Genomic DNA, 27376 nt, shown 5'->3' with positions numbered 1-27376 from the left:
CTGTCTCTCTCTCGCTGTCTCTCTCTCTCGCTGTCTCTCTCTCCCTGTCTCTCTCACTGTCTCTCCCTGTCTCTCTCTCTCGCTGTCTCTCCCTGTCTCTCTCTCGCTGTCTCTCTCTCTCCCTGTCTCTCTCACTGTCTCTCGCTGTCTCTCTCTCTCTCTCTCGCTGTCTCTCTCATTCCTTCTTGTTACCACCAGCCCGTGGACATTTAGCCATTTTGATCTTCACTATATTGCACGGGGGGCATTCTTTCTATTTTCTGCCCCCCTCCCATCTCAATGCTGCTGTTGGGCCTTGCTCCTCTCATTCTGGGTTCTCGGTGCCTGAAGACCTGTCTGTTTGATTTCCCGTACCAGAGAGAGGGAGAGAGCGAGGCAGACAGAGAGGGCTGTAGTAGAATATAGTCCATACACGCTCGTGCACACGCGCACAAGTGCTTCACATTTGTGGTGTGGGAAAACACTTTTTTTTTGTTTGTTTGTTTAACAAAGCTACTTATGTGATGGTGCTCAACATGATAGTTGGCAGGTTTACCAACAGAAATGAGTACCGACTAAGGGATGTTTGGCCACCTTGGGTCCCACGGCGCCCCCATCTGGCCAGAGGTGGGCTCTGCCACATGATAGTTCATCCACTGGTGTCATGTAGACATGCATGCCTGTGAGGATGTGTGCCTTGCATGCAGGTTTTCTGTGCATGTTATTATACACACACACACACACACACACACACACACACACGTTTGTACTGTATTTATGTCCTTGTGGGGGCCGTCCATTCATTTCTATGGGAAATACTCTAATCCCAACAATGACAACCTTAACCCCACCCAGCCCTAACCTTACTATAAGTAACCAAACAAAATATGAGACTTATTCGTTTTTTGATGGCAGTCACAGATTTTTATTAACTTCAATTTCCTGAAAAAAATGATCCCCACAACGTCAAAATAACAGGTTTCTATCACATTGTGGGGACATTTGGTCCCCACAATGTAATGTGTACCTGAACCACACAGACAGACAGACACACACACAGAGCTGACCATCTAAAAGGAGCATTATACCTGATGCCAGATGTGTGTAACTGATCGAATCAGCCAGCCGCAGGAAGGCAAATATTTGCTTTTGGCTGTTTGGATATGGGCGCTAATCCGTAGCAACGGCAGGCAGGTACAGTCAGGGAGCAGGACCACGGCAACAGGCCTGGCCAGGGCTCTACTGCAAGGGGAGAACCAAAATGTCACAGGGCAGAGAGAACCGCAGAACCCCAGAGAGAACCGCATAACCCCATTCTAATTCTCATCTCAGAGAAAGCAGAACAAGATGGATGTGAACAGGTCTGCGTCATTGCAGAACCTGCATATGGAGGCGCGTTAGACAGAAAATGCATAAAGTCCTTGAGCACAGTCATTACTGAAATTGCCCTCTTATTTCTCCGAACAGTCTAAAGTACTGGTACCTTGAGTAAAATTGTCAGTCCCTTAAAAACACCAGATAAACTCCACATTTACTTGCTTTTTGCTGTTATTGCTTGTGTTTTGAATGAGTCCTGCTATATAAAAAAGTTCTTTAGGGGCCTTTTACCTGTGCGGGAGACATTAAATTCCCCCATTTTAAGTGAACGTTCAGGAATAAACGTTAATTCGAGTGTCGCCGTCAAGCCCTCAGGTTGTGTTAGCGGTAGTAGAAGGGCAGGGACATTCAGGGCTGTATGTTAATCACTGCAATACAATCGCGTGTCTGGTGGCATCATGAGCCTGCAGCGTGGCTGCAGCCTGCAGAACAGGAGACTCTGGCTTTCAGAAGCTGTCTTGATGTGAAGAGAAGAGAGATGAATGTTTCAGAGACTGTCATGTCTGGTCTTGGACTTCAGTGGTGGTGAAATTGCAGGCCAGTAGCCAGGAATAGATTTTGGGGGGTGGGGATTTTGCCATGTGACAGAAAAAGTAGCCCCCTTTAATAGCCTAAATACTGCTTGTAGGTGTTCAATGTTTCTGTTGAACGCTGAATGTCTGACGATGCAATGCAGGAGACGACATCAGTGGTACATCGGCGTCTCTCTCCACAGCTCCAAAATCAGGACTTGGTGAGGTCCCTACTGAAGCGCACCGAGATGGAGATCAGCTTGCGTGTGACGGACGCCCTCCGCAAGCAGGAGGACCCCCTGCAGAGGCAGCGCCTCTTGGTGGAGGAAGAGAGACTCAAGTACCTCAACGAGGAAGAGCTTGTTATCCAGCAGCTGCAGTGAGTAGCCCAGCCTCATGAGCCAGTCTGATTATAGACTTATTAACTCTACACACATCTGCCTGTAGATTAATGCTGCATTCCGTTTGCCTCAGAGGTGGGAACTCAGAATTGGGAATGACGTCACACACGAGTTGGTCCCATACAGAAAGTTGGAAAGCCATTTAGCAGTACCAGGGACCCATTTCAAAAAGCTAGATTTCTTGCTTACCTGGATTTAAGGTACCCCAGTTTAAATGGCCTTTATCTTTGTTCACATACATTTAGCCCAGACTACCTTAAATCCTGCATAAATTCATGGGCATTTTAGTTAAACACCTGATTGGTTGGTCCCACCTCCTCTATAATCGAATTCGTTCTCTCTCTGAACCAGTAATTTGTCGTTCTGGCCTCAGAACGTTTTTGAGTAAGCAGAACTCCTACAAGTGTTGAATAAACTCTGGGTCATGTGACTTGTCATATTTGTGGTAACAGAGACCCGATTAAGGAATGGAGAGGAAAACCAATTGGCTATATGAGATGTTCTCACACAAACCCATCTATAACAGTGTTTGGCTAATTGCTTTTTAACTATGGGAATGCAATTCCCATGATGTCTATTAAAATACAAGAGATTGTTTAGCAAGATGACATGCAGAAGTCAGTGTTGCTGAGATCATCTTCCAGAGGACACCCAAAAAAGCAGTTTTCTGACAGATACTTACTGTGAAGGTTGTGGTTCCAGTAGTCCAGCTCTCAATCAATCCCTGCTTGGTGTTGGGAAGGTTATTTTTGAATGTAATAGGTTACATATTACTAGCTACCCTATTAAAAATGTAACAAGTAATGATTTTGCTTACTTCATCAAAGTAATGTAGTTATTACATTTAATTACTTTTTGATTACTTTTGTAACAGATGCTTTAAATTGGGCAATAAAATTGAAAAGTCCCAATGGCTTTGCTGACCTACATTGTCTGAAAATATGCCGAAATAAGGCATTTCTGCATGGCAAAAAGATGCAAAGCAACAAAATGAATGTTATGTTCTACACATAAACTTTTACTGAATACATTTGGATGCAACTCCTTTGTACTGATCAACATTCTGATTAACTGTAATGTCATTAAATATTTTTCTCAGTAACTAATGGATTACAGTTACATTTATTTTGTAATTTAGTTGTGTAACACTGTTACATGTAAATAGTTACTCCCCAACACCGACTGTAGTATTTCCCTCATTCACACAGTAGGTGGCACTGTGACCTCACTCCTCCAGAGCAGTGGATTCGAGTCTCTACTGTATCTCTGTGGATTGTCTGTGTGCTTTGCAGAATCTCTCTTAGAATATTCCAGTTTTCTCCTACAATCCAGGGATATGATTTAGATGCCCTGCTCAGATGCCATTTCATGTGTCTTCGTGCATGTGCCCTGTGATAGACTGGCAATTCCTGCATTGTGTTTGGTTCCAGGTTCACTACAACCCAGAAATAAACAGAAATAAACACACACACACACACACACACACACACACACATAGACAGACAGACAGACAGAGACAGACAGACAGACAGACAGGTGAGAATAACGCTTGGGGTCCAAATGTAGGGTTAGGCCATTGATCCGACACTCTGAGCAATTTAGGGGGTTGAGGGTCTGACTGAAGGGTCCAGCGGAGACATGACGATTGTGCTGAGGTTCAACACGGCAGTTTTCCGATCACAGACACAAAGGTCCAACCCTCTGAGTTATGGCGACTGGTTATGGGAGACAGATGGAAGGCTCCTCCCATGGGTGAACTCGCCATTACCATCAGGCGAATGAAGCAGAATGAAACGCAGTGGTTACCGTGCTCGAGAAACGGGGACGGCAAGATGAGCATTAACAACAGGCCTGAGTTTAAATAATGATTATAACGATAATAATAATGGTGGTAATTATGATGACGATAATAGCAGTAATGATGATGTTGATGAGTGAGATTTACATGATGGTGGGGCCAGTTCCACACGTCCCCAGGATATTGTCACATTTCCACATTCACGCTGTATTAGAGAGCTGCCACATTGTCAGGCTTATCTGACTTCTGCCAGACATGCAATTGAAAGGAAAATATTGCAGTGTCGCATTATATATTTTAAATATGAATAGCTAGTAGTTCGTTAAAATGCTTTCTGCGCAAGAGTCGTATCAGTTACAATTTCATCTAAAGACTCAAGATTATTTGTAATAATTCTCAGAAATGAATTAGTCTCATGATTTATTCACATTCTTATGCATTTTAGCATGTCAGCATGAAGGATTGAATTATTCACATAATATAATATGTCTTTCCTCCAACGTAGCATTAGCATTTCTCGGTTCATCTGGAGAAAATGCTAACGCTATATTTTTAGCTCCATCCCCCAGTAGGCTCTCGCAGAGTCTCCATGCCAGGCACCAGGCCTGCATCTGCGCCCACCTCAGATATGCTAACCACACATGCGTGTTAACCTTGCAGCGACCTGGAGAAGTCGGTGGAGGAGATTCAGAAGAACTCCTCTGTGGACCATAGGCTGGTGTCATCCCAGGAGCTGGAGGAGAAGGCCGTCGTGCTGAGGAAGCTGGGGGAGACTCTCACCGAGCTCAAGAGTGAGATTGTCAGGCCGGCGTCTTGGTGCTGAAAATGTGGGGCAGGAATTGAAATGGTAACGTGCACATAGGAACACTCATGTAGGAAGAGACACAGGAAATGATCTGGAACATTCCAAGGTAAACCGAGATTAACAGAAACGCAAAAGCTCTGTGGTGTTTCTCAATATGCATACTTGACTGTACTTGTGTTCTCTTGTACCCGTTTTACATCATCATCCATCGCCGAAGACCAGTTCCAATACTCAAGAACAGAAGTACAGAGGATGGTAAAAATCCTCAGATATCAAGGTTACATCGGTTGCATCCTCCCTGAATAAGACCAATTCCATGATTCATTGCGGCCAAAGTTTGTTCTTAAAAGAAAGGTTTGCAAGACCACAAAAAGTTCAGTCTTGCCAAGACCACAAGTACAATCTTTGCGTTCTTGGTATTGAGAAACACCCCTATTCAGCGGTGCTACACTAGTTGAGAAGAACGTCACAATGCAGTGAACCACCTGAAGACAGATTGCCATGCAGGAATAAGCTGCATTTAGAGATGCGGCGTACAGAGACAGAAAAACATGCTAGCGCTACTGTTTGCTCTCTCTCTGTATCCTCAGGCCAGTTCCCCGGCCTGCAGAGCAAGATGCGCGTGGTGCTGAGAGTGGAGGTGGAGGCAGTGAAGTTCCTCAAGGAGGAGCCACACCGACTGGATGCCCTTCTGAAGCGTTGCAAGTCCATCACAGACACCCTGGCCGTGCTGCGCAGGTCTGTAACGGGTGCAGTGAGCATGCACACTCGGAGAGCACTGAATGTCAACACGCAGTGCTAATGTATAGAAGTGTCAGAGATACTGTCCAGGTAGAAAGCATACAGCACCACAAAGATATACTCAACCAACATATTGTGACCATGCAGCCCAGTTTATGTTTCACGGTCATGCTCTGACCACACTCCAACCATAATGAAATGATACACTCCCTGGCCAACAAACAGTCAGTTTGAATTTAAATCAGCAAGTACTTAAGAGCTAATGATTGAATCATTATTACAGCTCAGCAACATTATGCAGCAATAAAGTGAAGTCAGCTAAGTACTTGAATCTCCTGAATGGCCAGGTTTTCCCGTCAATGGATTTTCTCTTTCCTAATGCCATGGGGATATTTCAGGATGATAATGCCAAAATTCATCACCCTCGAATTGTCAAAAAGTGTTTCAGGGAGCGTGGGGAATCATCTTCACACATGAATTGGCCACCACAGAGTCTTGACCTTAGCCCCATTGAAAGTCTTTGAGATGTGCTGAAGAAGACTTTAGAGAGTGGTTCAACTCACCTATCCTCAATACAAGATCTTGACGAGAAATTAATGGAAATCTGGATGGAAAAAAAATGTTGAGACGCTGCCTAAGCACGTGGAAACAATACATTGACAAATGTGCACCATAATCAAAGCTAAAGGCGGTTCAATGAAATATTAAAGTGCGCAAATTTTTTTTGGCCACGCAGTATATTTTATTTGCAATTGTATAGGTACATAGGAATTCTTTTGTTTTTGAGTATCCCAAATCTCCATTGAGACGCACACATTTGAGCCTGGGGTCAGAGCGCAGGGTCTGCCATTTATCTGGTACCCCAGAGCATTTTTTGGGGTTAAGGGCCATGCTCAAGGGCGCTTACTGGTCCAACACAAAGACTTTCTGTTGCTCTCCATCATTGTCTTCTGGAGTTTTCTGCTTGAGCCGTTTACTGTGTGCATATTGCACTGGGGAAATTCTGTTGGGAATGGTGCTTTATAAAGACTACCGATTTGTGTCCAGGCAAGTGAGCGAAGGCATCTCTAAGGGACAGGGGGACATCGCTAGCTCCTTGGCCAAGCATGCGGAGGACTTCAGCAAGAGCACAGACTTTGACATCCCTACAAGCCCACCACTCAATGACTTGGGGTGCAGTTCCAGTCTCGCCAACTGGACGCCTCTCTCTGGATCCAGCCATGGCAACCCCCCTGCTGCCACACGTGACCCCCACCCTCCGGTGCCCCTCAAGAGCCGTGCCCTAGAGGAGCTGTCAGGTCGCCGGGGCGGGGACAAATCGGTGTCCGTGGAGGTCAGACTGGTACTGGACATCTGTCCCGTGTGTGCATGTATAGTGGTTTGACTGTGACTATGTTTGTGTATGATGTTGGCTTTTGCATCAACCAAAATACCTGCTTAAGTTATATACGTGATTGTGTGTGATCAGACATCATAATAATAAGTAGGTTTAATTAGGACATAGGGTATTGTATTTGTTGGAGAGCTGAAAATCCCTTTTGTGTGTCTGTATGGGCTAGGCCGCGGAGCGTGACTGGGAGGAGAAGCGGGCCACCCTGACCCAATACAGCGCCCAGGACATCAACAGGCTCCTGGAGGAGACCCAGGCGGAGCTCATGAAGGCCATCCCCGACCTGGACTTTGCCGCCAAGCAGATCAAGCCATCCGCCCCACCAGGATCACAGAGTGGCACGTCGACCCCCGAGCACCGGCCTGGCAAGCCCCAGAACTCGGCCCAAAAGCTTTCCAGCAAGGAGGTCGGCTCGCGTCGGGGCTCTGGTGAGGCGACCCACTGGCGGGTTGAGCTAATATCTGTATGCATATTGCAAGCTCATGTCGCTGTGCTTGTAGACAACCCCAGTAATGGTGGACTCAACTCAAGGAATGCTTGGTTCTTGCCTTGCACTCCTGGGGATTTGCACTAAGATACTGTACATGAAGTTTGGTTGGGTTTCTGTGGCTGTGACGAGGAAGTTCTGCAAATCGTCTTGTAGGACCTTGTGTGGAATCCTTAATCTTCAATAGGTGTATCTAATTTAACTGTCATTAGCTCCTATACCAGGAAGGACACCCCAGCTAACACTTGCCAGCTTTCTTTAGGTCATAACACGTGTGTCACACGGTGTCTGTGGTGGTCCGCTAGCTGCTAGCGGAAGCTTCAGGAACTTCTCCCTTAGCTTTGCACTTGATGTAGGGTTCCCAGATAATCCACTTTGAACTACTTCAGGTTTTACAAACTGTAAAACTGAAAGGCTTTCGCTAAATGGTTCAGTTCTTCTTGTGCTTTGACTGTTTTTTTTCCTTGATTGCGAGACTCATCCAGCTGTTTCACATTATTAGTGACAACATGGATGATTACAGGCGTCTGACCAATCAGCACACAGCAAGAACTCAGTGCTTAAGTGAAATGCAGGTCCATTTCATTGAAATGGCAGTTTATAAATCCTGTCCTATCTCAAATTCTCCTCCCTGGCATGGACTTTCTGGTCACCCTAATCTGATGCGTCAGTGGGTGGTGTCTATGCAGTGACGTCCTTCACCCTTCACCCAGCCAGCCTCTACCGTCCTGTCGGTGGGATTGTCCATGTTCAGCCACACCTCCTGCAGTACACGATTCGGGTTTTAACTTTAGCTGTCTTCGGTCCCGTTCAGATGAGTTGACTGTGGCGCGGTACCGCACCGAGAAGCCCTCAAAGTCGCCCCCCCCTCCGCCTCCACGTCGCAGTTTCCCATCGTCACAGGGGATCAGCCTCTGTCGCAGTGGGGACGCAGTCGGCAGCAGCAAGAGCATTAAGGTGAGGAGATGTGCGAGGTTTATTGCGGACCAGTAAACACGGCTTGGCTATCTTCTGCAGCGCCTCCTCTCCCTACAACTCGCCCGCTTCCTTCACCTCCTTATTTTTCCCCCCCGATTCTTCTAACACCCTCTCTGTCTGCATAGAAGTCAGAGTCAGAAGAAATGGAGGTGCAGAAGCCACATATCAAGCTTCGACGTGCGGTCTCCGAGGCCCAGCGGCCTGCCTCCACCCCGCCCCATGTCGCCTCGGGGGGAAAGGATGAGGACGACGACGAGAAGGCTGCCGTCGACCCGGAGGTAAGGAGGGTCCACTGGAGCGTTTGGGAGTCGCGTGACTTTGGGAGTCGGTCCGGCCTCCCGTGGCTCTCCCTGCGGCATCACCGACAGCACCATGGTGGCCATATTCCCCTTCCTGCTCACGTTCTAGAGAATTTCATGCACACATTATCTCCTTTGGTAGGAACTGTGTTGCCATGGCCCTGCTGGGACTTGCAGATGGGCTGCTATCACATGGTACAAGCCAGCCGAAAAGAAATGCCTTCTGTATAGTGATATTAAAGCGTTTATTGTCCTACCTACAAGCTTCAGGGACACTGGTCCATAGAGAGCCACTGTGTTCACTGGTTTTTCCTTCGATGGTTGTTAACTTTAGTATATTTGGTAAAGAACTAAAGTCTCCTGGTTATTCTCGTGTAAATCGATAGAAACTTCAATGGACATTAGAGCAGCAGGCTCTGTGATTCTTCATGGACTTTTCCCGAAAAGATCCCTTTCTGGTGTGGTATAGTCTCCTAGACTTCACTTTAACTTATGGAACGTTTTCCCAAACCTGGATGTAATAGACTGATGGCCCCGAACGGCTGTGAGTCTCATTCAGTGGTTCTGATTTCAATACTCTTGGTGTTCTGCGTAAACACTAGTAATCATAGGGTCCACTTATGACAGACAAGGTCTGAGTCAATGCAGCTCAGCTGCAGAGCACTCAAAATGGAAGTGAATTGTATGCATGCGCTGGACATCCCATCCCAGTATTGCTCAGATTGCTTGTAGGTCTTTGTTAAACAGCAACGCAGACCATACAGTGTATGGAATGTGCGGGACCTTAATTTTATGGCTCACAGTGTTTTTGTACCCACATCCCCCGTCGTACCCTCCCCGCCCCCGCTGCCAGGCTTTTCAGAGAGCCCGGGGCAAAGCATACCGCCCCCACTCCTCGCCTAGCATCCAACGCAGAACCAGCTCGCCCCCCAGCAGTCTGGACCTGTGGCCCCCAGAAGCCCTGGGGAGGACGGTAAATCCTACCTATGGGCCTGTGCGGATCGCTGCTTTTCTGAGGCAGCTGTTTATGCCTCACCCTGCCCCCCCCCCCTTCTCATTCACCACCCCCTAAACACCACCCGTTATCCTCACATTGGGCATCACTAACCTGCCCGCATCAGGATTCAGCCCGGAGCCACGTGCTGTCCAGTAGCACGAGAGAGGAACCCCCGAGCTGCCTAACTACCATGTGCATGCAGATCTTTCATGGCGGGCTTTTGCACGTCTAACTTTCAGCACATCCTTGCTTTAGCGCTAAAAGGCCGCAGGAAAAACGTAGCACAGCGACAGTCTGGTGGGGATATGTAGCCTGGTGAGTTGTTTCTCATTCTCCTTGTAGCTGGAATGAAGACGCGCAATCACTGGAATCCCTCACTTACCAGAACTTCTCCTAACACATCAGACACCCCCATTTGCCTTCCTTACTTACTTACCCCCCTGCCCCCCAAACCCCCCCCCCTCCCCAGCCAAAGCTAATGTGACCTCAGGCCGATGGGTGGAATGCTCTCTTACTAACCAGGAGAAAGGAGTATGCTAACGCCGTGCCTTCTGCTTCGTACGACTACGCCGTGTGTGTGTGTGCGTGTTCTAAAGGCGCGTGTGTTCGAGTGCATGCGTTCGTGTCACACGGGACACGTGACGTGCGTTGGGCAAGCAGTCCCCGCTCGCCCCCAGACCCGGTGTTTGCCAACCCTTGCAGGATCGGTCATATTTAGAGTGGGAGCCGGTCAGTCAGGACCCACAGGTTATCAGGTAAGCAAACTAGTAGCAAATAAGACTGACTAATTCATGTGGGTAACAAGCTTCCACTTGCCCGTTAAGTACAATGTAATTACCAAGTGCATTAATATTTGTAATTCATTTTTGTCATAAATTATCTTAAACTGATATTTTTTACTGTATTTTTAACAGTATTCTGTATGTATGTCTAAGGGAGCACTATTGTTCAGTTATATAGTTTGTCTCTTCCCAGGTTACGATGGGTTTACGTTCCGATAAACCTATCGTAAGGCAAAAATGCATTTTAATACAGTAAACCTGACCTAATACACATCATAGCTTAGCCTAGCTAACCTTAAACATGCTTAGAACACTTACATTGACCTACAGTTGGGCAAAATCATTAAGGGTTGAACTTGTCATGTAATTTATTGAATAATGTACTGAAAGTGAGAAACATTTACCCACCATTAAGTCGAAATATTGCAACACGGACCATCGTAACCAGGGGAGCGTCTGTAAATTAAACTTTGACTGGGGGATAGAAATGGCCCCTAAATGTCCGGTTGAGGTGCTGTAAGCATGGCAAGCCGGCTCTCGGCGCGCTGTGGAAACACGCACCGGCTCGATGGTTAGCGTGAACAAAGTGGTTGGCTGTGGAGCAAGATGGCCGCCCTCCAGTAGGTAGGGGGCGAGGCTGCAGCAGAGGAGACTCCCCACAGGGCAGATCAGGCCCCTTGCTCCACCCTACTCTGCCCCCAGAGCTGTGTCCACCTTCACTGCTTCTCGTACAGCAGCTCCAGGAGTTCTTGGGAAAGTCTCGAAGGAGAAATGTCGTGCAAGATGGTGTTGCCTTCCCAGTCCCATCACAACACTGTTACTGCCATTTCACCCCCAATAAAAGCCTGCTGTTATATAGCCACACTTAATGCTCCTAGTCATTAGGGATCCAAGCAGCGTTAGTTGCTGGATACCTATTGTTTTTATTTTTGTTATTAGGGGTAGTAGTTATGGCGTTCTACTTCTGTTGTTCTTGCTATTCTACTGCTGTTGTTATTGCTGTTATCAAAATCATGATGCTCATACTGACTGTGGTGTGACAGTTCAGAATTAAAGTGTTGTTTGTAGCTCACCAGTTTGATTCTGTTTCCCAGGAATCTGTTGGTGGGTCATCCATCCAGACTTCTTCTGATCATAATGCAACGGCTCTGCTGTCTGAGTGTGTCCCAGCCTTATCGTCACAGACTGACAACTTAGTCGGGGCAGGTCTGCAGGGTGGGCACTTTGCGGATGGTGAGGTGGGGAGAGACTCGGAGACACCACGGGTCTGTTGGGTGGCTTCTGGCAAGCTTGCCCCTCAGCACCAAAGTCCTAAAGATGGTCGTAAACTTCGAAGGCAGGATTCCTTAGAGACTATTGAGAAGGAGGAGCTGGCCCTGATCCTCACAGACAGGCAGTTGAAGGTCTCACCTAGGAATGAGGCTCAGGAACTCATCAGGAAGTATAATCAACCATTGCGAATAATGTCCATCCCCACCCACAAACCAGGAGGGCCCTGTGAGATTTATTACCTCCGAGACAACCCGTCCGGTCCAATTCTGAGCAGTGCGCCGCTCTTTGTACTATTTAAGGAGCCCCTGGAGGTCAAGGAGGCCTACAGGTGTCTGGAAGCACTGCTGGACGAGGAGGGAGAGGCTGAGACAGTTGGGTCTCAGAGTGTTTCCAGTGGCAAGATTAGGCTGTCTCGGAAACAGCTGGCGACACTGAGGAGAGCTACGAGGCAGGGAGCAGAGACAAGGTGCCGGATGCTTTCCCTGTGCCCTGATACCGAGACACAAGTTGGGGGGACCTATAAGAACATAGAGCGCACCAGTGACCGGTTAGCTGCCCCAGTAGAGAGTCAGCCCAAAGCGACCTTGTTGCATGGGTCACAGGCAGAGGACATCCGGAGCAGCACCTATAGGAGGCTTGACAGCTTGGAAGAGACCATCCGCCAGCTGGAGACTACGCTGCAGGAGATCGGGGCTCATCCTGCCTGCAGCTTCCTGGAACAGGGGACTGATGAGATAGCGACAGTGGCCTTTGAGGCGTCACATTCCCCGGACAAGAAAAAGCCTCCCATCCCACCCAAACCAACCGGAGTCCCAGCAGTCATCACTAAGGTCCATCCTCCCTTCCTGGGGTTCTATATTCGGGCATAACTGTCTTGCTTCCTTTTCCCCCCTTGGAGCTTTTGCTCTCTGATACTCGAAGCCTCCTACCCACCTCCTCCTGAATGACAGACAGTGGTCAAATAGTCTAACCGCTCACCTTTTTTGCACAGGATATTGAATCATTGTTGGCTGTCGTCCCGTATTTTCTGCTGCTCATAGCTCAGATTGAGGCTTTTGCCCGAGGCGTAGCTTCCGCTTGTACTTTCAGGTCTGCCGTCTTGCTGCTTATTAAGTCAACGGGGCGAATAACGAGAGCAAGCAAATGGGTGAATTATAGTGTCCGCTGTCAGTGCTATAGAATGGACAGGCTGCAATTTGACCTCCATGGAACAAGACACATGGGTTGTGTTGCAAGGGGACATTTGCTTCCTGAATAATGCAGTATCTGTCACTGTAAGCCATCTCTTCACCTCATTTAATTGGCTGCTGTCCTGTCTATGCTCACCATCGTCTCTTTAATAAACTGTCTTCTCTGCTTTCATCACTTCCTCATCCAGAAAATCAAGCATGTGATTTGTTCCCTTTTTTGTGTTTCAATGCATAGGACGATTTCTTACATGCCATATTGATTCCGTTGCATAGCTGTTGTTAAACCTGTGGTTTTCTTGGCAAAAGGTCGATTTAAGGTGTGTGTTGGACACGCCGATAGCCGTGTTCAGGGTGATTCCTGTAAATGATGCGTTCCCTAGCTCGTCGCACTTACAAGCACACAAACACGTCTAGTCTCTCATGCATCTTTCATTGCTACCGCTACATTAGCTTATTATGATGGAACCATGGGGAAAAAAAATATTGATACCTTCCGTTTACAGGCTAATAGCTCAGGTTAGTAAATTATGGATAAACCTTCCATCCCTACCCCCCCACCCTGACCCACTACTAACAACACTAATCTTTTGTGCATTTTGGCCGCTGGTGCCGTGGAAACGTCATTAAATAAGAACATCAAACAAAGCTGCAGATAGACGTTCTTTACATGGGACTGGTTGGCCTCTTAAAGTCGCTATGTATCAGTTAACGTGGGCTTATCTCAGTCATCTCATTTAGGACTATGCTCAGTATGGATGAAAGAAATAGACAGCCAGGGAGTGTGGAAAGGATCATGGACAATGGTGTGTAAATGGAATTAATTGCAGATAGACCAAGATGATAATATTCATATTTATCTCCTATCTGTTATAGGCACTATGTTACGATTTGTCTTATGGCCAGATTAAAATCAACTTGCATCTATGAAATGTGCTTGCTAATCTGCATATGGATGGTCGGTCAGTATGATTTACATACTCGATCATCCCACGTACAGCACAGAATCGATCGTCTGTGTCAATGAACTTCGACATAAACAAAATGGCAAAGGAGTATCTCCGTTTTGACTCTTCACCTCTGCCGCTGTGCCCGGCAGCTACACTGTTTCGTTTGTGCCTAGCAATGGTGAGACTCGTCCATACATCGAGTCTCCGACAAAAACGATGCATCTCATTTTTTTTTAGATAGCAAATTAAGGAGAGGGAGACTCGCATCAAGACATGAGCTGAGTCTCCATCACTCCTCAGGAGCTGGGTTCAGAAAAGCCTTTGAAAATTGTGTTGGGGGGAAATTCAGGAGGCCCCCACTGATTCACATCCTTTTATTTACTGTGCTGCACTTGTTTCCCTCTTCCTCGTGGTAAAGAAAACGAGGAAAGTGATTGTGGCATATTCTTGGGGGCAAATCACCGAAACCAGAAATTTCCTTCTCTGAGGAATTCTTTTTAGGTCTGTTTGTCTCACCAGATGTCTCTGTTGTATACTGATGTATACTAACCATTGTTTTCCTGTTGGGGGGACGGGTTGACAGTGAGCGTTGAGTCATTACCCTTCACTCGCAAGGTCAGACTTGCTCATCCCTCCTCCCTCTTCCTCTCCTCCACAGGGCGGAGGCTCTGGCAAGGGTCTCCACTCATCTGCCTCATCCCGCCTGAAACATCTGCAGCAGAGCGCTCCAGAGAAGGGCAAGACAAGCAAGTTGCGTGAGGATTTCCTTAAGAGTCAGGGGCAGCAGCAGGTACTGTACTGCCGACGTCAGATGTCCTTCTATAGTTTTGTCACACCTGAAAGAACTACTGTACTGCCTGCCATTTGTGGTGATGTAGAAAAGAACCCCCCGACGAACGTTAGCATTCTAAGAGCGCCGGCTGGGTGCAGTAAACACTTTGATGATGTGCCATCCGCGTCAAGAATCCAATGCTTTCTCATGCATTTTCACATTTATGTCAACTTCGGTGTTTCTTTGATCTTGTTTTAAGTGAATTTCCTTAACCAACTCAAAAGGTGGCCGGACTATCGTGTGCCATGTTGCCATATTACACTGAAAGTCTTTGACAGAAAACTGAAGGCACCTCAAGATGAACATAATCCATTTTTAGGAATCTGACACAAAGTTATGCTGAGGTCTTTTCCAAGCATGCAGATGTGTTCATAAGGAAGTGGGTACAGATGTTGAAACCAAGGACAGAGAGGATGAATGAAAGGCTGAGTGGAATTGGGATTCACAAGGCAAGAGTTAATGTGTTACACTCAAGAACGCAGAACTGAATGGGACAGGATAAACAGTGTGTGAAAGAGCCATGCTTTCCTGAAGATGTTCTGCCTTTTCACAGCCCTACACAGTCATAACCTTCCCTCATTCAGTTGATATTCTATACAGTTGTGTCAAAAGACTTACATGTGGCCTGCAACCTTACCGAGAAGCCAATTGCAGAGTCTGTATGAAGTCCTGTTATAGCATTTTTACAGGAAATCTCTAGTTGTTTCGACAAGAGGTGGCATTGGCTGCTCAGTGGTTAGCACTGTTACTTATGTAACATCACACTTCCCAGCCCCAGGCTCTGCATGTGTGGAGCGTACAAGTTCTCACCAGAGGTAGAAAGTTCACGTTCAAAAAGTACAAATCCAGACAAAGAATTTGTTTCAAGGAACTAGTTGAGTATAAAGAATCTGTCACAGAATATTCAACCGGTCTGGATTTGTAATTTCTGGACCTTAAATTTCCACCTCTGGTTCTCACCATCTTTGCACAGGGTTCCCCCAAGTACTCCAGTTTAGTTCCACACACCAAATACATGCTTAGGTGGATTATTGCTTCTAAATCATGATTAGTGTGTGTTGACCTCTCTGAACCACTTGCTTCTTGGGAATTGGCTCCAGGACCTGGTACTGGAAAATGAATGGTGACCCAAGAATTATAATAGAAACAAGTTCTCGAGCATGTATAATAATTCATGGGGCTGAACAGCCTGCAGCTGTTCACATTTTTTGTTCTCGATCTTGTACTAGGGCTGAGGTAGTATGACTATGAAATAAAATGTGCTTGTTCCGTTGGCTTAGATGATGATGGGTGACGTTTAGAGGTCAGAAGTCACATATTTGCTTGGCACTGGAATGTGGTCAATGCCTGATGGGCATAACTATTCACTGTCTATTTAACTGCCCTACGTGTTTGAGTGTTTAATTTTCAGAATGGAATTTTTACATGTCAATCAAATCTTCCTCCCCCACAAACCTCCCTGGTTTATTTGTACTGGGGAATGGAAAATGCTGACCACCTCAACTGAAGCAGATTAATCTGAACCAGACAATTATATAGTGGATCAGAGCTGCATAATCAACATAGCCTGTGGCTAATTTTCCGGCACGTTGAAGATACATAGACAAGTGTGCTGTAAACCACGGCATAGAATCTGTCCGTAACAGACTACTACTGGATTGCAAACTGAATGCCTCCTTCCCTCCATCTAGCGAGGCTAAAGCACTGAATTGTACAGCCTTAGGATCTTACCCCCAGCTAAATACAGAAGGTGACGGCTGCAGACCTGGGAACAAGGCGGGGCTACATATGGAACGCGGCTACACGTATAGCCAAACCCATGAGCATGAGACATAATGACCATAATGAAGTTGCAGACGTGGTCAAACTTCGAGAAGGTGCCGCCTTGAAAAATAACCAAGCCAATGAATGTTCTGTGTATAAACACACCCCACTCCCCAGGCTGCAGCTGGGTGTACTTGCCGCAATATGCAGTTCCACTGTTTGTGTTGTGCTTATGCTTCACGGTTGCATTGTGCCTCTGTTCTCCTTAGCAGACAGCATGTATTGGCTACCTGTCTTCCTGACAGGACAATGAGAACACCCAGAGAGTGGAACCATTTTGTCTGGGAGGGATTGTTATTCAACCCCCTCAGTCCTTGGGTAGAGATGTTTTGTGCAGGTGAGCCCTCTGGACGCACGGTATGGCAGATGTCAGGTTCCGAAAGGGGACCGACTGCAAACAGAACATGAGAGCTGCACCCAGGTCCAGTTTATACCTAAGGCAAGCTACTCAATCTCTACTTGTATGTTCTGAGTGCCACATAGCAGTACAGAAGCTCACCTGTGCAAGACCATCTAAAACAAAATCAGATACATTGAAATGCAAGTAGAGGCCACAGGTTATGAACGAGTTCCGTTCCCTAAGTCTGTCTTTAAGTCGAATTTGTAGGTAAGTCAGAAAAATAGTAATACAGTTCATAATAATAATAATAATTACGCAGTAATAATAAAAGTAACTACATACAGTATTGTACTGTGTGTTGAGCTGACAAACCACTGACGCCGTGCAATATTTTCACCAGCGTCACAACGTAGTGAGTGCATTTGTTACCATTTAACCCAAATTTTTAATATAACGTGTTCGGAAGTACGAGTCGCCCATATGGTGGATTTTCTTAAGTCAGGGACGTGAATTCCAGCCAATACCACTTATTAGGCCCGTGATGAGCTTGAGTTCTACACTGGCAAGGATCTATAGTTTTCAGGAAAGGAACAACATTATTCCTCTTTTACTACCCGTGTCAAACATAAAAGCTTCTTTGATGTTTAGCAATGCCTGTTATACAGGTCGGTGGTTTGTATTTGTCTTTATCATGTCCCAGTTTTCCCAGACTAATGACCAGTGGATCTCAGAGATCTTCTCCCTTCAGTTACTCCTGTGACGTGATACTTCTCACTGTATGACTCATTTAGTGCAGCACTCATGACAGATTAGATGAGTCTTAGTTGATCTTAAAGGCTAGGATTAATTGTTTGAACCTGAACACCTAGAGGCTGTGTGTGAATCCTCAACCATGATCCACCCACCACTAACAATCCAGTGAAACAGCTGCACCAGGCCTATTCCAATCAAAGGTCCTCATGGTCCGAGCCCTGCTGATTTCCCAGCCTTCCTTTACCTGTGAGCCGCGTGTGAAGCCTCTGTGGCCAATCAGAATCAATAACTATTAAAGTAACTCCCTCGGAAAACTGAAAATATGGGCGGGATTTGCAATCGTGGTCCTGATTTGAAGAGCCCTGCTCTACAGCGATCTACAGCAACAGTAAAACAGAATGATATGGTTAAAACAACCTTACAACATGGAAACTCAAAAAGAACTACATTTAAGTCTCAAGAATGGGTGAAGGTGATTAGGAACTACAAATCTACATAACACTAAGATAAGAACAGCCCACTTCTGTTAGCTACACATATAGAAAACAGGACTCAGTGGTCAGAGATATCATAGTGTCTAGCTCTGGTTTATGGGAGTTATTGAAGATATGACTCAGTGTGGTAACTTGCAAGAAATAGATTACTGATGTACAGTCAGCCCTATTCTTCTGCCAGTCTTTCTTATTCTCCACATCATTTCTTTGAACATAAAATGCTCCAGAGATTCCAAGCACAGTTATAAGAAGCATTTTCTAAAACTGTTTCATCTCTTCTGCTCCAGCTTTTCATCACTGTATTCCCAGTATTGAGATTACAATTTATCTGCTGATTCTTATGTATGGAATTAATTTCATATTAGTCTAATTGTAGTTCACACCAGACACATTCTAGAGCTCAGGAGTAATCACTATACCGGATGCGTGTTCTACTTCAGAATGGATCAGTTTTGCAGATATTTATATTATCAAGCTTTCCCAGCCCTTACTGTGTTGTTCTGGGTGATGTTCTGGGTGATGTTCTGAGTGATACTTGACTTGCACCATTGAACCCTTTGCACAACTGCAGGTTGCGGTTTGTGCAGTAGCCCAGCATTTGCATTTCCTGAATTACTAGTTGCCTTTTTTGTATTCTTGGCATGGTTCTTGAACATCGGTCTGCTTGGTGTAAGAGGTGTAGCGCATCGCTGGAATATCACGGTGAGCAGATCCACGTTTGTGGGTGTGAGATCCTTCTGTTGCAGTGTAACCCAAACAGTTACCATTTAAGAAGCTACGTACATTTGAAATAGGAGGGTCAGCCAGCCTCAGAGCAATTGGGGGTTAAGGGCCTTGCTCAAGGTGCCCAATGGTGACATCATTCTGCCAACCTTGGCTTTAAACCTGGAACCTTCCTATCACAGGCGTACTGTCCTAACCCACTGAGCCACACCTCCTCACTAAGCCACACCCCTAACCCCATGATTTCACTCTCAAGGTCAGGCTGGAGGTTAGGGAGCATGTAATGTAAGTTCTGGCCATTTTTTGCATTCTTTCAGTTTTATTCCTGGATGCTATAGCACTACAAGAGCAGTTTGCGGGGGGAGGGGTTGGTGGGTAGGGAATATTGGGGGGGGGGGGGGGGCATGGGAGCATGTTTTCATCCGATTGTGTTTGTGAAGTGCCGTAGAGGAAGTAGAATCTCATCCAGGCCAATAGGGTGGAATAGATTGCAGGAATGGTGATGAACAGATCCGTCAAAGCTGAAGGGACGGCCGCTGTGAGCGCATGGCGGGATAAGAGCGGCCAGGTGGTCCTGCTGTAGCGACATGCCGTCGCATGCCCTGCGAACATCCCCAGAGGCACAGCAGTGCATGTAAAGCGAGGGGGCAGTCAGAGACACCGAAGGCGCAACAGGAAGGACACCCAGAGGTTAACTGCAATTGGCCACGACTGCTGCCCGCGTGTTCAATGGCGCGGAGACGCTCCTGTCATCTCTACGGCCTTGCCGCCGATCTTCCGCCGCCTCCGGTGGCGGCTGTAATCAGAACCGGGCTTTTTGTCATTTATCTTCATGCCTGCCATCACAACGGCATCGCATTCTTTCCATAATGAAAGGTGATTCATTTGTTTACTTTCATTTCGCCACGTTTGTTTACCCTGTCCTCATTTTTTGTCCATTGGAATGAAGGATGGAGGTGATTATTCAGATAGAGGTGTGGAATATCATCCCTGCCATTGATATCTATCTATTTTTCAACCTTGATACAATGCAAAGAGATGGGTGACACCTCTGCCTTTGTCTGGATGAGCCGAATAATTTTGTTCTGAGGTCGACATACAGTACTGTAAAAGGTTCTAGATTGACATTTTGCATTTGGGGTTAGATCCTCATCTGCCTTGTAATGGTGGGGGTGACCAAATGAAAACCCAAGGAATAGATCCACTGCTACAGAAGATCTTCACTGCTTGTCTGGCTAAACTAAATCCTTTATAAAATGTGGTGCACTGCCTATAATTATGTACTTAAGGGTTCAGCAAGCACTGTTTTTGTGAGACTGTGCACCTAAGGTCACTCAGTGCCCCATTTTCCTGGACATCCACTCAGGTCATGTGATTTTCTTGTGTTCTTCATTTCTGTGGAGTATGAGTAACCGTGATTTTTTTTTTCATATGCTGGTGAAAGACAAGTATATGAAGAACATTCATTCTGATTTTTGTTTACATTTAAATTAATCATAAGCCATGGAGAGATCGCATTAAATATATATAGATAAATAATATTTAGGTACTAGTTGTCTAAACTGATTTTATACAGTTAGTACACAGTTCAGAGCAAATCAGTATGTTTTCATGTCTCAAGCAAAAACAAGTGATGGCTTAGCTAAGGTATGGCTGACAAGACGCACGAGAGAAATCACACATTAAAGTCTGTTCTTTGGGGCGTTTGCTTATGTTCCTAACTGTCAAAAGAATGACTAAGCAGGATTTTCACTGTTTGCCATTAAGTGTGTGTGTGTGGGGTGTAACTGTTGGAGCAGTTTGTTTATCTACAGTAATTGCTTATAAACAGAATTTGTTGTGTCTTTGCTGCTGTCTGTCTGGCTCCGGTGTAAACCACCTCGATGGTCAGACATGGACAGAATGAAGACTGCTACCCCAATCCAAATTGTCCTTGTACTCACAACAATTGCCAATAAAGGTCACTGCAGCCAATTAGTCAATAATTTAGATGGGTCTGTTAATACTTCATTATTAAAATGTATTAAAAATTCTTTTGGTTGAAGATGATTATGACAGCCTGGGTGTAGGTCTGCATTCGGTTATTGGCAAACAAGTAATATTATAAAAGACTGCGTTCACGCACATTTTAGGGCATCGTTAAGGTGCCAGATCACCGTAGAGATTACTTTGTTTGATTCATATAGCTGTCTGCGTTTCTCACTGCCACCCCTAACAATTTTACAGACCTGCAGTTGTGTTTGTTCGTCTTCTAGAACGCAACTCTTTATAAGTTTGTTTTCCCTTCGGCCCTTATGACAGTGAAGACGCGCAGCTCTGGACTAGATAAATGATGACATTAATGGCTTATGTCCTGGCAGTGTGTTATGCAGACGTTGAGGGAGAAGTCGCCCAGAACTTACGGTGCCGTCACGCCGAGATCGTCACAGAATGTCTGTAACTCTCTGCTTCCTCTGACACCAAGACGCAACCATGCGTTTGCACTTTGCTTTTTTTGTTTTTTTTCGCTGCCCGCACCCAGCTGTCTGCTCATCACACGTTGCCATGAAGGAAAAAAAGCAAGCCACGGGCCCCCTGCTGGTCGGAGGTGGCACTGCAGTGGAAGAGCTCCCCTGTTTCACAATTACGTCACACTGCGAATGACATGTGCAGGGGCATCGGAAGATGTGTCGGAAAATGCAGAACGGATTGCTAACGGCACTCCGGTTCGGTGCTCTACCATTGCATTTTTGGAGATGTTAAATGTTCTGTTGGGCTTTGGTAATTTGTGTGATAAATGTTCAACACGTGATTTCTATCCTGAATAACTGCTTTGTGCTTGTCCTTTTTTTTGTCTCTCTGCGTTGATCTCTCGTCATCGACACCAACGGCCTTCACCCGTCCTGCAGCAGTGAACAGCCCAACTGGTTTCCCCCCCAGCAGTCTCACCCGTCTCCAGAACTGTCTTCTCCTTCTCCACTGGGCTGCTGGCTTTGGCCTGCCTACCTACCCCCACCCCCCCCACTTTAGGCCGCCTGCACAAGTGCTCACTGTACAGTGAGTGTGTGTGGAGGGGGGTGCTTACGGTGGCCCCCTCGACCTTCCAGACCTGCAAGACCTCTCAGCAGAAGAACCACACTGCTCTCCTTGTTTTCATCCCCTGAAATCCCGTCGTCTTTCCCTTCTTCCTCCTCCTTCATCGGAAACTGTACCTCCAGAAGGGGGCGCTATCCTCCCTGTCAGTCTCATCCAGTCAGGCGAAGGTGATGCTCGCCAGCATTTCTGCCTCCAGCCTAAGTGCTGAAGCCCCGTTTCTCACCATCAACTGGCCAAGGAGCGGCGACCTTCCCCTGCCCCGCTGTCACTGCCCACCGCCACCGGCCACCGGCCACCTCCTCGTTGCCCTCCTCCTCACCCACTCTCTCGCCGTCGGGCCTCCAAACTGCAGGCCGAGCTGCGCTGTACTTCAGCCATGGCACCTACAAGGATCAAGAAGTGTCGCCCCTATGTAAGCCCATCCCACAAGGTGGCACACCTTTCAGCGAATTGTGAGGGAATCAGAAGATCAGTTGGGGATCCAGTAAATACCAAAATAACAGCAGGTCACCTGCTGTGCTCCACTTTGGTCAGGCTGACTGCAACAACTGGGAGAAAGGTTCTGTTCCCCCGCCCCCTTACAGGATGATCCTGGGAACCCCCATCCAATCAAAATGCATCGCAGGCATTCTCAACATAACTCGCTATTACTTAGTCGCCTGCCCGTTTAAGAGACAGCATCGCCCGTTACGCCTTCAGGAAGAGCCAAAGCTCCTTTGTGAGTCCCAGCGTGCACCGTGAGTCCCAGCGTGCACCGTGAGTCCCAGCGTGCACCATGAGTACCAGCATGCACCGTGAGTCCCAGCGTACACCGCGAGTCCCAGCGTGCACCGTGAGTCCCAGCGTGCACCGTGAGTCCCAGCGTGCACCGTGAGTCCCAGCGTGCACCATGAGTACCAGCGTGCACCATGAGTACCAGCATGCACTGTGAGTCTCCGCTTAGTGATGCTGGTCATTTGCATTCAGACTCATTTCAGTCCAAGTCAGAGGCAGTGTTTGCACTCTTTCTTTCAAAGCAGCTTCTAGTCATCTCTGTACTGTTCCACCTGAACCTTGATCTTCTGCAATGAAGGCTGGCTGTGTTTATCTTTTTTTTCTTTTTGACCTGATCATGTATAGCCTAGAACAGTGTTTCCCAACCCGGTCCTCAGGGACCCCCCCAGACAGTCAATATTTTTGTTCTCTCCCAGCTTCCAACACACCTATACCAGGAGTTCTTGGCTGGAAGCTTGGAAAAAGCAAAACTGTAGATTGCTGCTGGTCCCCCAGGACTGGGTTGGGAAACACTGGCCTAGAAAACCAGTCCTATGGACGCTAAGATGGGGAGACCCAGCATATTTTTTCCATCAGTGCCAAATTTCTCACAAAAAAAGAAACCTTATTTCTGTTTCCTAACTGTGAAATGTACTGTAGATGTGTGCAATAACAAGGTTATAAAATGTCGTTTCGGCCGGTGTGTCCTGACACATCTTATTTACAGGAAAACAAAAAGAAAATTGGTTGGAGAGGGATGACTTGGGGCTACTTCCAGTCCCGATGTCACCCGCGGTTGTGCTAATACTAAACGGTGCTACACTGCTGTTCATGTGAATGCATTCACCACACACTTCTGCACTGGCAGACTGAATACCATGTTACAGTCTTTACACTGACTCCTACCTATGTCTGGAGCTCCACACTGAGTGTCTGTCTCTACTCATTACAGCTCGCTTATCTTCCCACTGTACAGAAAGGGAGTAAGAGCAGTCCCCCTTTGCTATAAAAGTGTCACTAGTTTGAATAGAAGTAGATGTAGACTGCACACATAGGGGAGTCTACGCTGTATACCCTTTCAGCTTAAACTGTGTTGTGACTAGACAAAGGGGAGACACGTCAAAGACGATTTGAGTTATGTGCAATATTTACGTTTCTTTTGCAACAAGCAAAACAGATTCGACTTAAAAGCACAAGCTACAATACTTGTATTCACAACTGTTTTGGGAGGGGATATTTTAGATATTAGATTGGTCAGACGTTTTCCTACGTAATCTTGAATGCTAATTAGTACTATCGTTTGTGCTGATCCTGTGTGTGGTGTTCCCAGATCGCGCATTAACGAGGCCGTGTTATGCCAGCATCCTGCTCTGGGTTTAGTTTCCGCAGGGAGCCCCGTGCAAACCGCGCAGGTGTTTGTGCCGCAGCCGCGTGAGCCGTGCATTCAAGCCCCCTTACTTGTGCATTTTCCATGGGCCCGCCTGGCAAGTACGACCCCCGCAGCGCTCATCGGTAGCAGGCTGTCTGTGTCTTGAACTGCAGTTCTTGAAGGCTCTGTAATTTGACGATGCTGCCCGTTGAGGCTGCGGGGACACCTGGCGAGATCGTCCAAGAGAGAGAAAAGGAGGGTAGTAATATGAGACTCTGTGACAGCTGTTAGATTGGAAATAAATTACAGAACTTACCTTTTATATTGGGAGCTGCGCGGTTGCATAAGGTCTTTGTCGGCAGTTAGTATATTGGAGACAGGGGAACAAAGAGGCAACGGGCACTGCACTGATGCTACATGCTCTCGCCGGCACAACACTGCCCTCTGGTGGCTCAATCCGCACAGTGCCACTTTGTATCGGCTCTTGGGAATCTAAGCCGATCTTTAGAGCAATTATCAGTGTTTTAGGGATATAAAAATACGGCTCTGCTTTCCACTAAGCAAGAGCATAGCATCGTGCTCTTTTCACGGCCCCGTAATTTGCGATGATTGGTGAATAATGGCTTTTCTTTGAACTTCGTGCACAATAGCGTAACTCCTGATCGCTGTTAGCGTTGCATTCCTGACGTCACTCAAGGGCTCTCTTCTCACTCTAAGAGCATAAATAGACTGAAGCTTTTCATCAAACACTCCACATTTACTTCTGTTAATAGATACACTGGCGAAAGTGATTAACCGTGGTGAGAAATGGATAGTGAGTTTAAATGGAGGACCAGTAGCACTTAAGACAGTCTTAAAAGGTTTGCTGCGGCGTGGAATCGTTTACGGGCAGATCAGACGCGATAACGGAGAAAAAGCGGAGTGTGGCAGATCTTCAGAGAGCACAGTGTCATAAACGGGCTTCTTTACGAAGACTCTCAGCTTGTGCCTTCATCCATAATACAGGGTCTTTCTATGCTGTCTTTTAGGATGAAAAAATATGAAACAGGGGTTCTACAAAAAAAGGAATAAGAAAACTCCCCAATCTCAATTCACACTCATTAAGTGGATGGATGACTTGTATTTAATTTTATTTTCGTCCTGGTTGCGCTCTTCACTCGATTAATAGAGCACACATAGCCACCGTCCACTCCCACTATAATCTCACGTTTTCCTAACACCCTGAGATTCAACCATACTTAAACTCTTCAAGTCTTAAGACCAGTGGCAAAAGGGTTTTTTTCCGTCAATAGTCACAAGTCAGTATTTCTATCTGTTTGATTTTTCAATTTCCCTTCAAGTTCATTGTGGAACAGATAAGTCGTTATATCAGAGTGATTAAAGACAAAATAGATTCTTTAAATAATTGAAATTATAAAGCAAAGTACAGATATATAAATGTATAAATATGTCTTTAGTCAAAAGTTGGTGTATGAAATTACAATGTGAAGAACAGTGTGAAAATGTGTAAATGGCATCATCTTCTATTTGCTTTTTATATAATTCTTTTGTAATTTTTTTTTTATTCTTAAAAAAATATATATGTATATATATCATAACTGGAAATTATTTTATCCACAAACAGAACATTTTATATATTGAGTTGAATATATATACTATGTACATATACGGTATAGAATTGAACCTTGGTTGATTTGCTGATCTACCGGATATGCAAGACTGGTGTAGATTTTAACTATATGAATGTCTTTTTTTAATTGTATTTCATCAGGGTTTATAATGTCAACCATGATTGCTGTTTTTTTTTTTTTTTTGGTTGCATTTTTTTTTTATCGCTGTTGGCAGAACTGATTCTGCAGGGTCCGCATGCAGCCCAGCAGCCGGCAGGGGCGGGGCGAGGGGGGGGGGTCACGCGGATTCTGCAAAATGCAAAAGTATTAAAGCTGCAGAATTGCATGTGGTCCATCCAGCTGCACCTTGCACTTGCATGACATGCAGGTGCCACAAAAGATGTTGGCTTTTACTGTCAAGACCAGGGGAGACTATTTTAAGAAGCTGACTGACGTTTGATGAACATTCTCTTTGCCCGTGTCTGCAGCCTACGAGAGGGGTAGATCCCGTCGGCTTCAGGGCCCTGGAGAATCCCTACTGCCTTTCCTAACCAAAACATTGTTGATCACTTAAATCAAGGCTTTAACGACCCCCCCCCCACGACCCACCTCCACAAAAACTTTATGTTCGTGCTACAGTTTAGTATATAGAGACCTACTGTAGCATCCTCAAAAGACAGAGAGCACAAGCTAACCGTCCCATTCCTGCACAGCACAGTCCTGCAGGCACATTTTATTTATTTATTCATGTATTTTTTTTGGGAGAGGTACAATGTCAGAATGTCTCAGATACCAAGTGGATTGCTTAGGCCATACCTGGCTTTGTGGTATATGCTTGAGTGATGTCGGTTGCCTAGAGGACAGGCGCAAGTGCTGGTCAAGGAGCTGACAGCACACTTCATACCCCCAGAGAAGGGGAAGGTATTACTTCAGACATTCTTGCTGTCTTTGGTTATTCCCAGCACACAGGGTCCTGTGTGTTGTGTCCTATCTGAAGGTTGGATGTGTGGATGTTCATGGCATCAAAAAAAAAAAAACTTTAAAAAAAAAACCTGTGTAAATAGGATAAACCATTCTTAGTGTCCACAAGATGGTCTCATGTCCAAAATGTTGTCAAAACGTGGACGAAATCTTAAATAAATTATAATAATGCATGTATATTCTCAATCGCACGATGCAGTTGGAAAATGTTGTCTTTGTTTTGTAAAAGAAACTAACGTTGACCTCAAAAAATTTATTATACTATAGCAAATAAAAAAGGTTTTAATTGGTCCATGTCTGTGGTTCAGGCATCTATTACTGTAATACTGGTTAATAAAATTGTGTAAAGGGGAGACTGTATTCACACAGACAGCAAATATAGTTTGAGATTGAGAGTTTCTACATAAACCATCCAGTAATGGTGTTGTTTTTTCCCCTAGGGAGTGACGCTTTCGTTTGTAGGATAGCATAATAGACGAACAGCTACAGAGTCAGATACACTGATGCATACTAACAGTCTAATTGCTCCGTGTGGACGCCCTGATGTTACCGTGGGAACCGTGTCTTTTGTGAGAATACGGAGGCTGCTTTTCTTTTGTACATACTCGCTGTGTTCGTATGACAAATAAAGTTCAGCTCTCTCGTACGGCCCGGCTGTGAATTCTTA

The 27376-nt window shown here is 46.0% G+C and overlaps 1 protein-coding gene across 16 annotated transcripts in view; it reads left to right on the top strand.

Annotated features, from left to right (window-relative positions):
* Positions 1–27355, top strand: part of srcin1a (SRC kinase signaling inhibitor 1a) — a 101592-nt gene extending 74237 nt beyond the window's left edge. For 9 of the 16 annotated variants that reach the window (XM_072705305.1, XM_072705306.1, XM_072705304.1 and 6 more), the window contains 11 exons: positions 2072–2247; positions 4728–4858; positions 5463–5610; positions 6661–6955; positions 7173–7431; positions 8305–8447; positions 8594–8746; positions 9621–9740; positions 11641–12648; positions 14614–14745; positions 21810–27355. In XM_072705305.1, the coding sequence (XP_072561406.1) occupies positions 2072–2247; positions 4728–4858; positions 5463–5610; positions 6661–6955; positions 7173–7431; positions 8305–8447; positions 8594–8746; positions 9621–9740; positions 11641–12648; positions 14614–14745; positions 21810–21815 (2571 nt within the window). In that variant the 3' untranslated portion in view covers positions 21816–27355. Of the gene's footprint in view, positions 1–2071; positions 2248–4727; positions 4859–5462; positions 5611–6660; positions 6956–7172; positions 7432–8304; positions 8448–8593; positions 8747–9620; positions 9741–10466; positions 10520–11640; positions 12649–14613; positions 14746–21809 lie in introns of those variants that run through there. The other 7 variants (XM_072705313.1, XM_072705301.1, XM_072705302.1 and 4 more) reach the window with 5 other exon arrangements.
* The last annotated feature ends 21 nt before the right edge of the window (positions 27356–27376 follow it).

This window comes from Paramormyrops kingsleyae, chromosome 22, assembly GCF_048594095.1.
Source record: "Paramormyrops kingsleyae isolate MSU_618 chromosome 22, PKINGS_0.4, whole genome shotgun sequence".
Taxonomy (NCBI): domain Eukaryota; kingdom Metazoa; phylum Chordata; class Actinopteri; order Osteoglossiformes; family Mormyridae; genus Paramormyrops; species Paramormyrops kingsleyae.
Note: the sequence above shows the minus strand (reverse complement) of the source record. Positions and strands in the feature narration are given on the sequence as shown.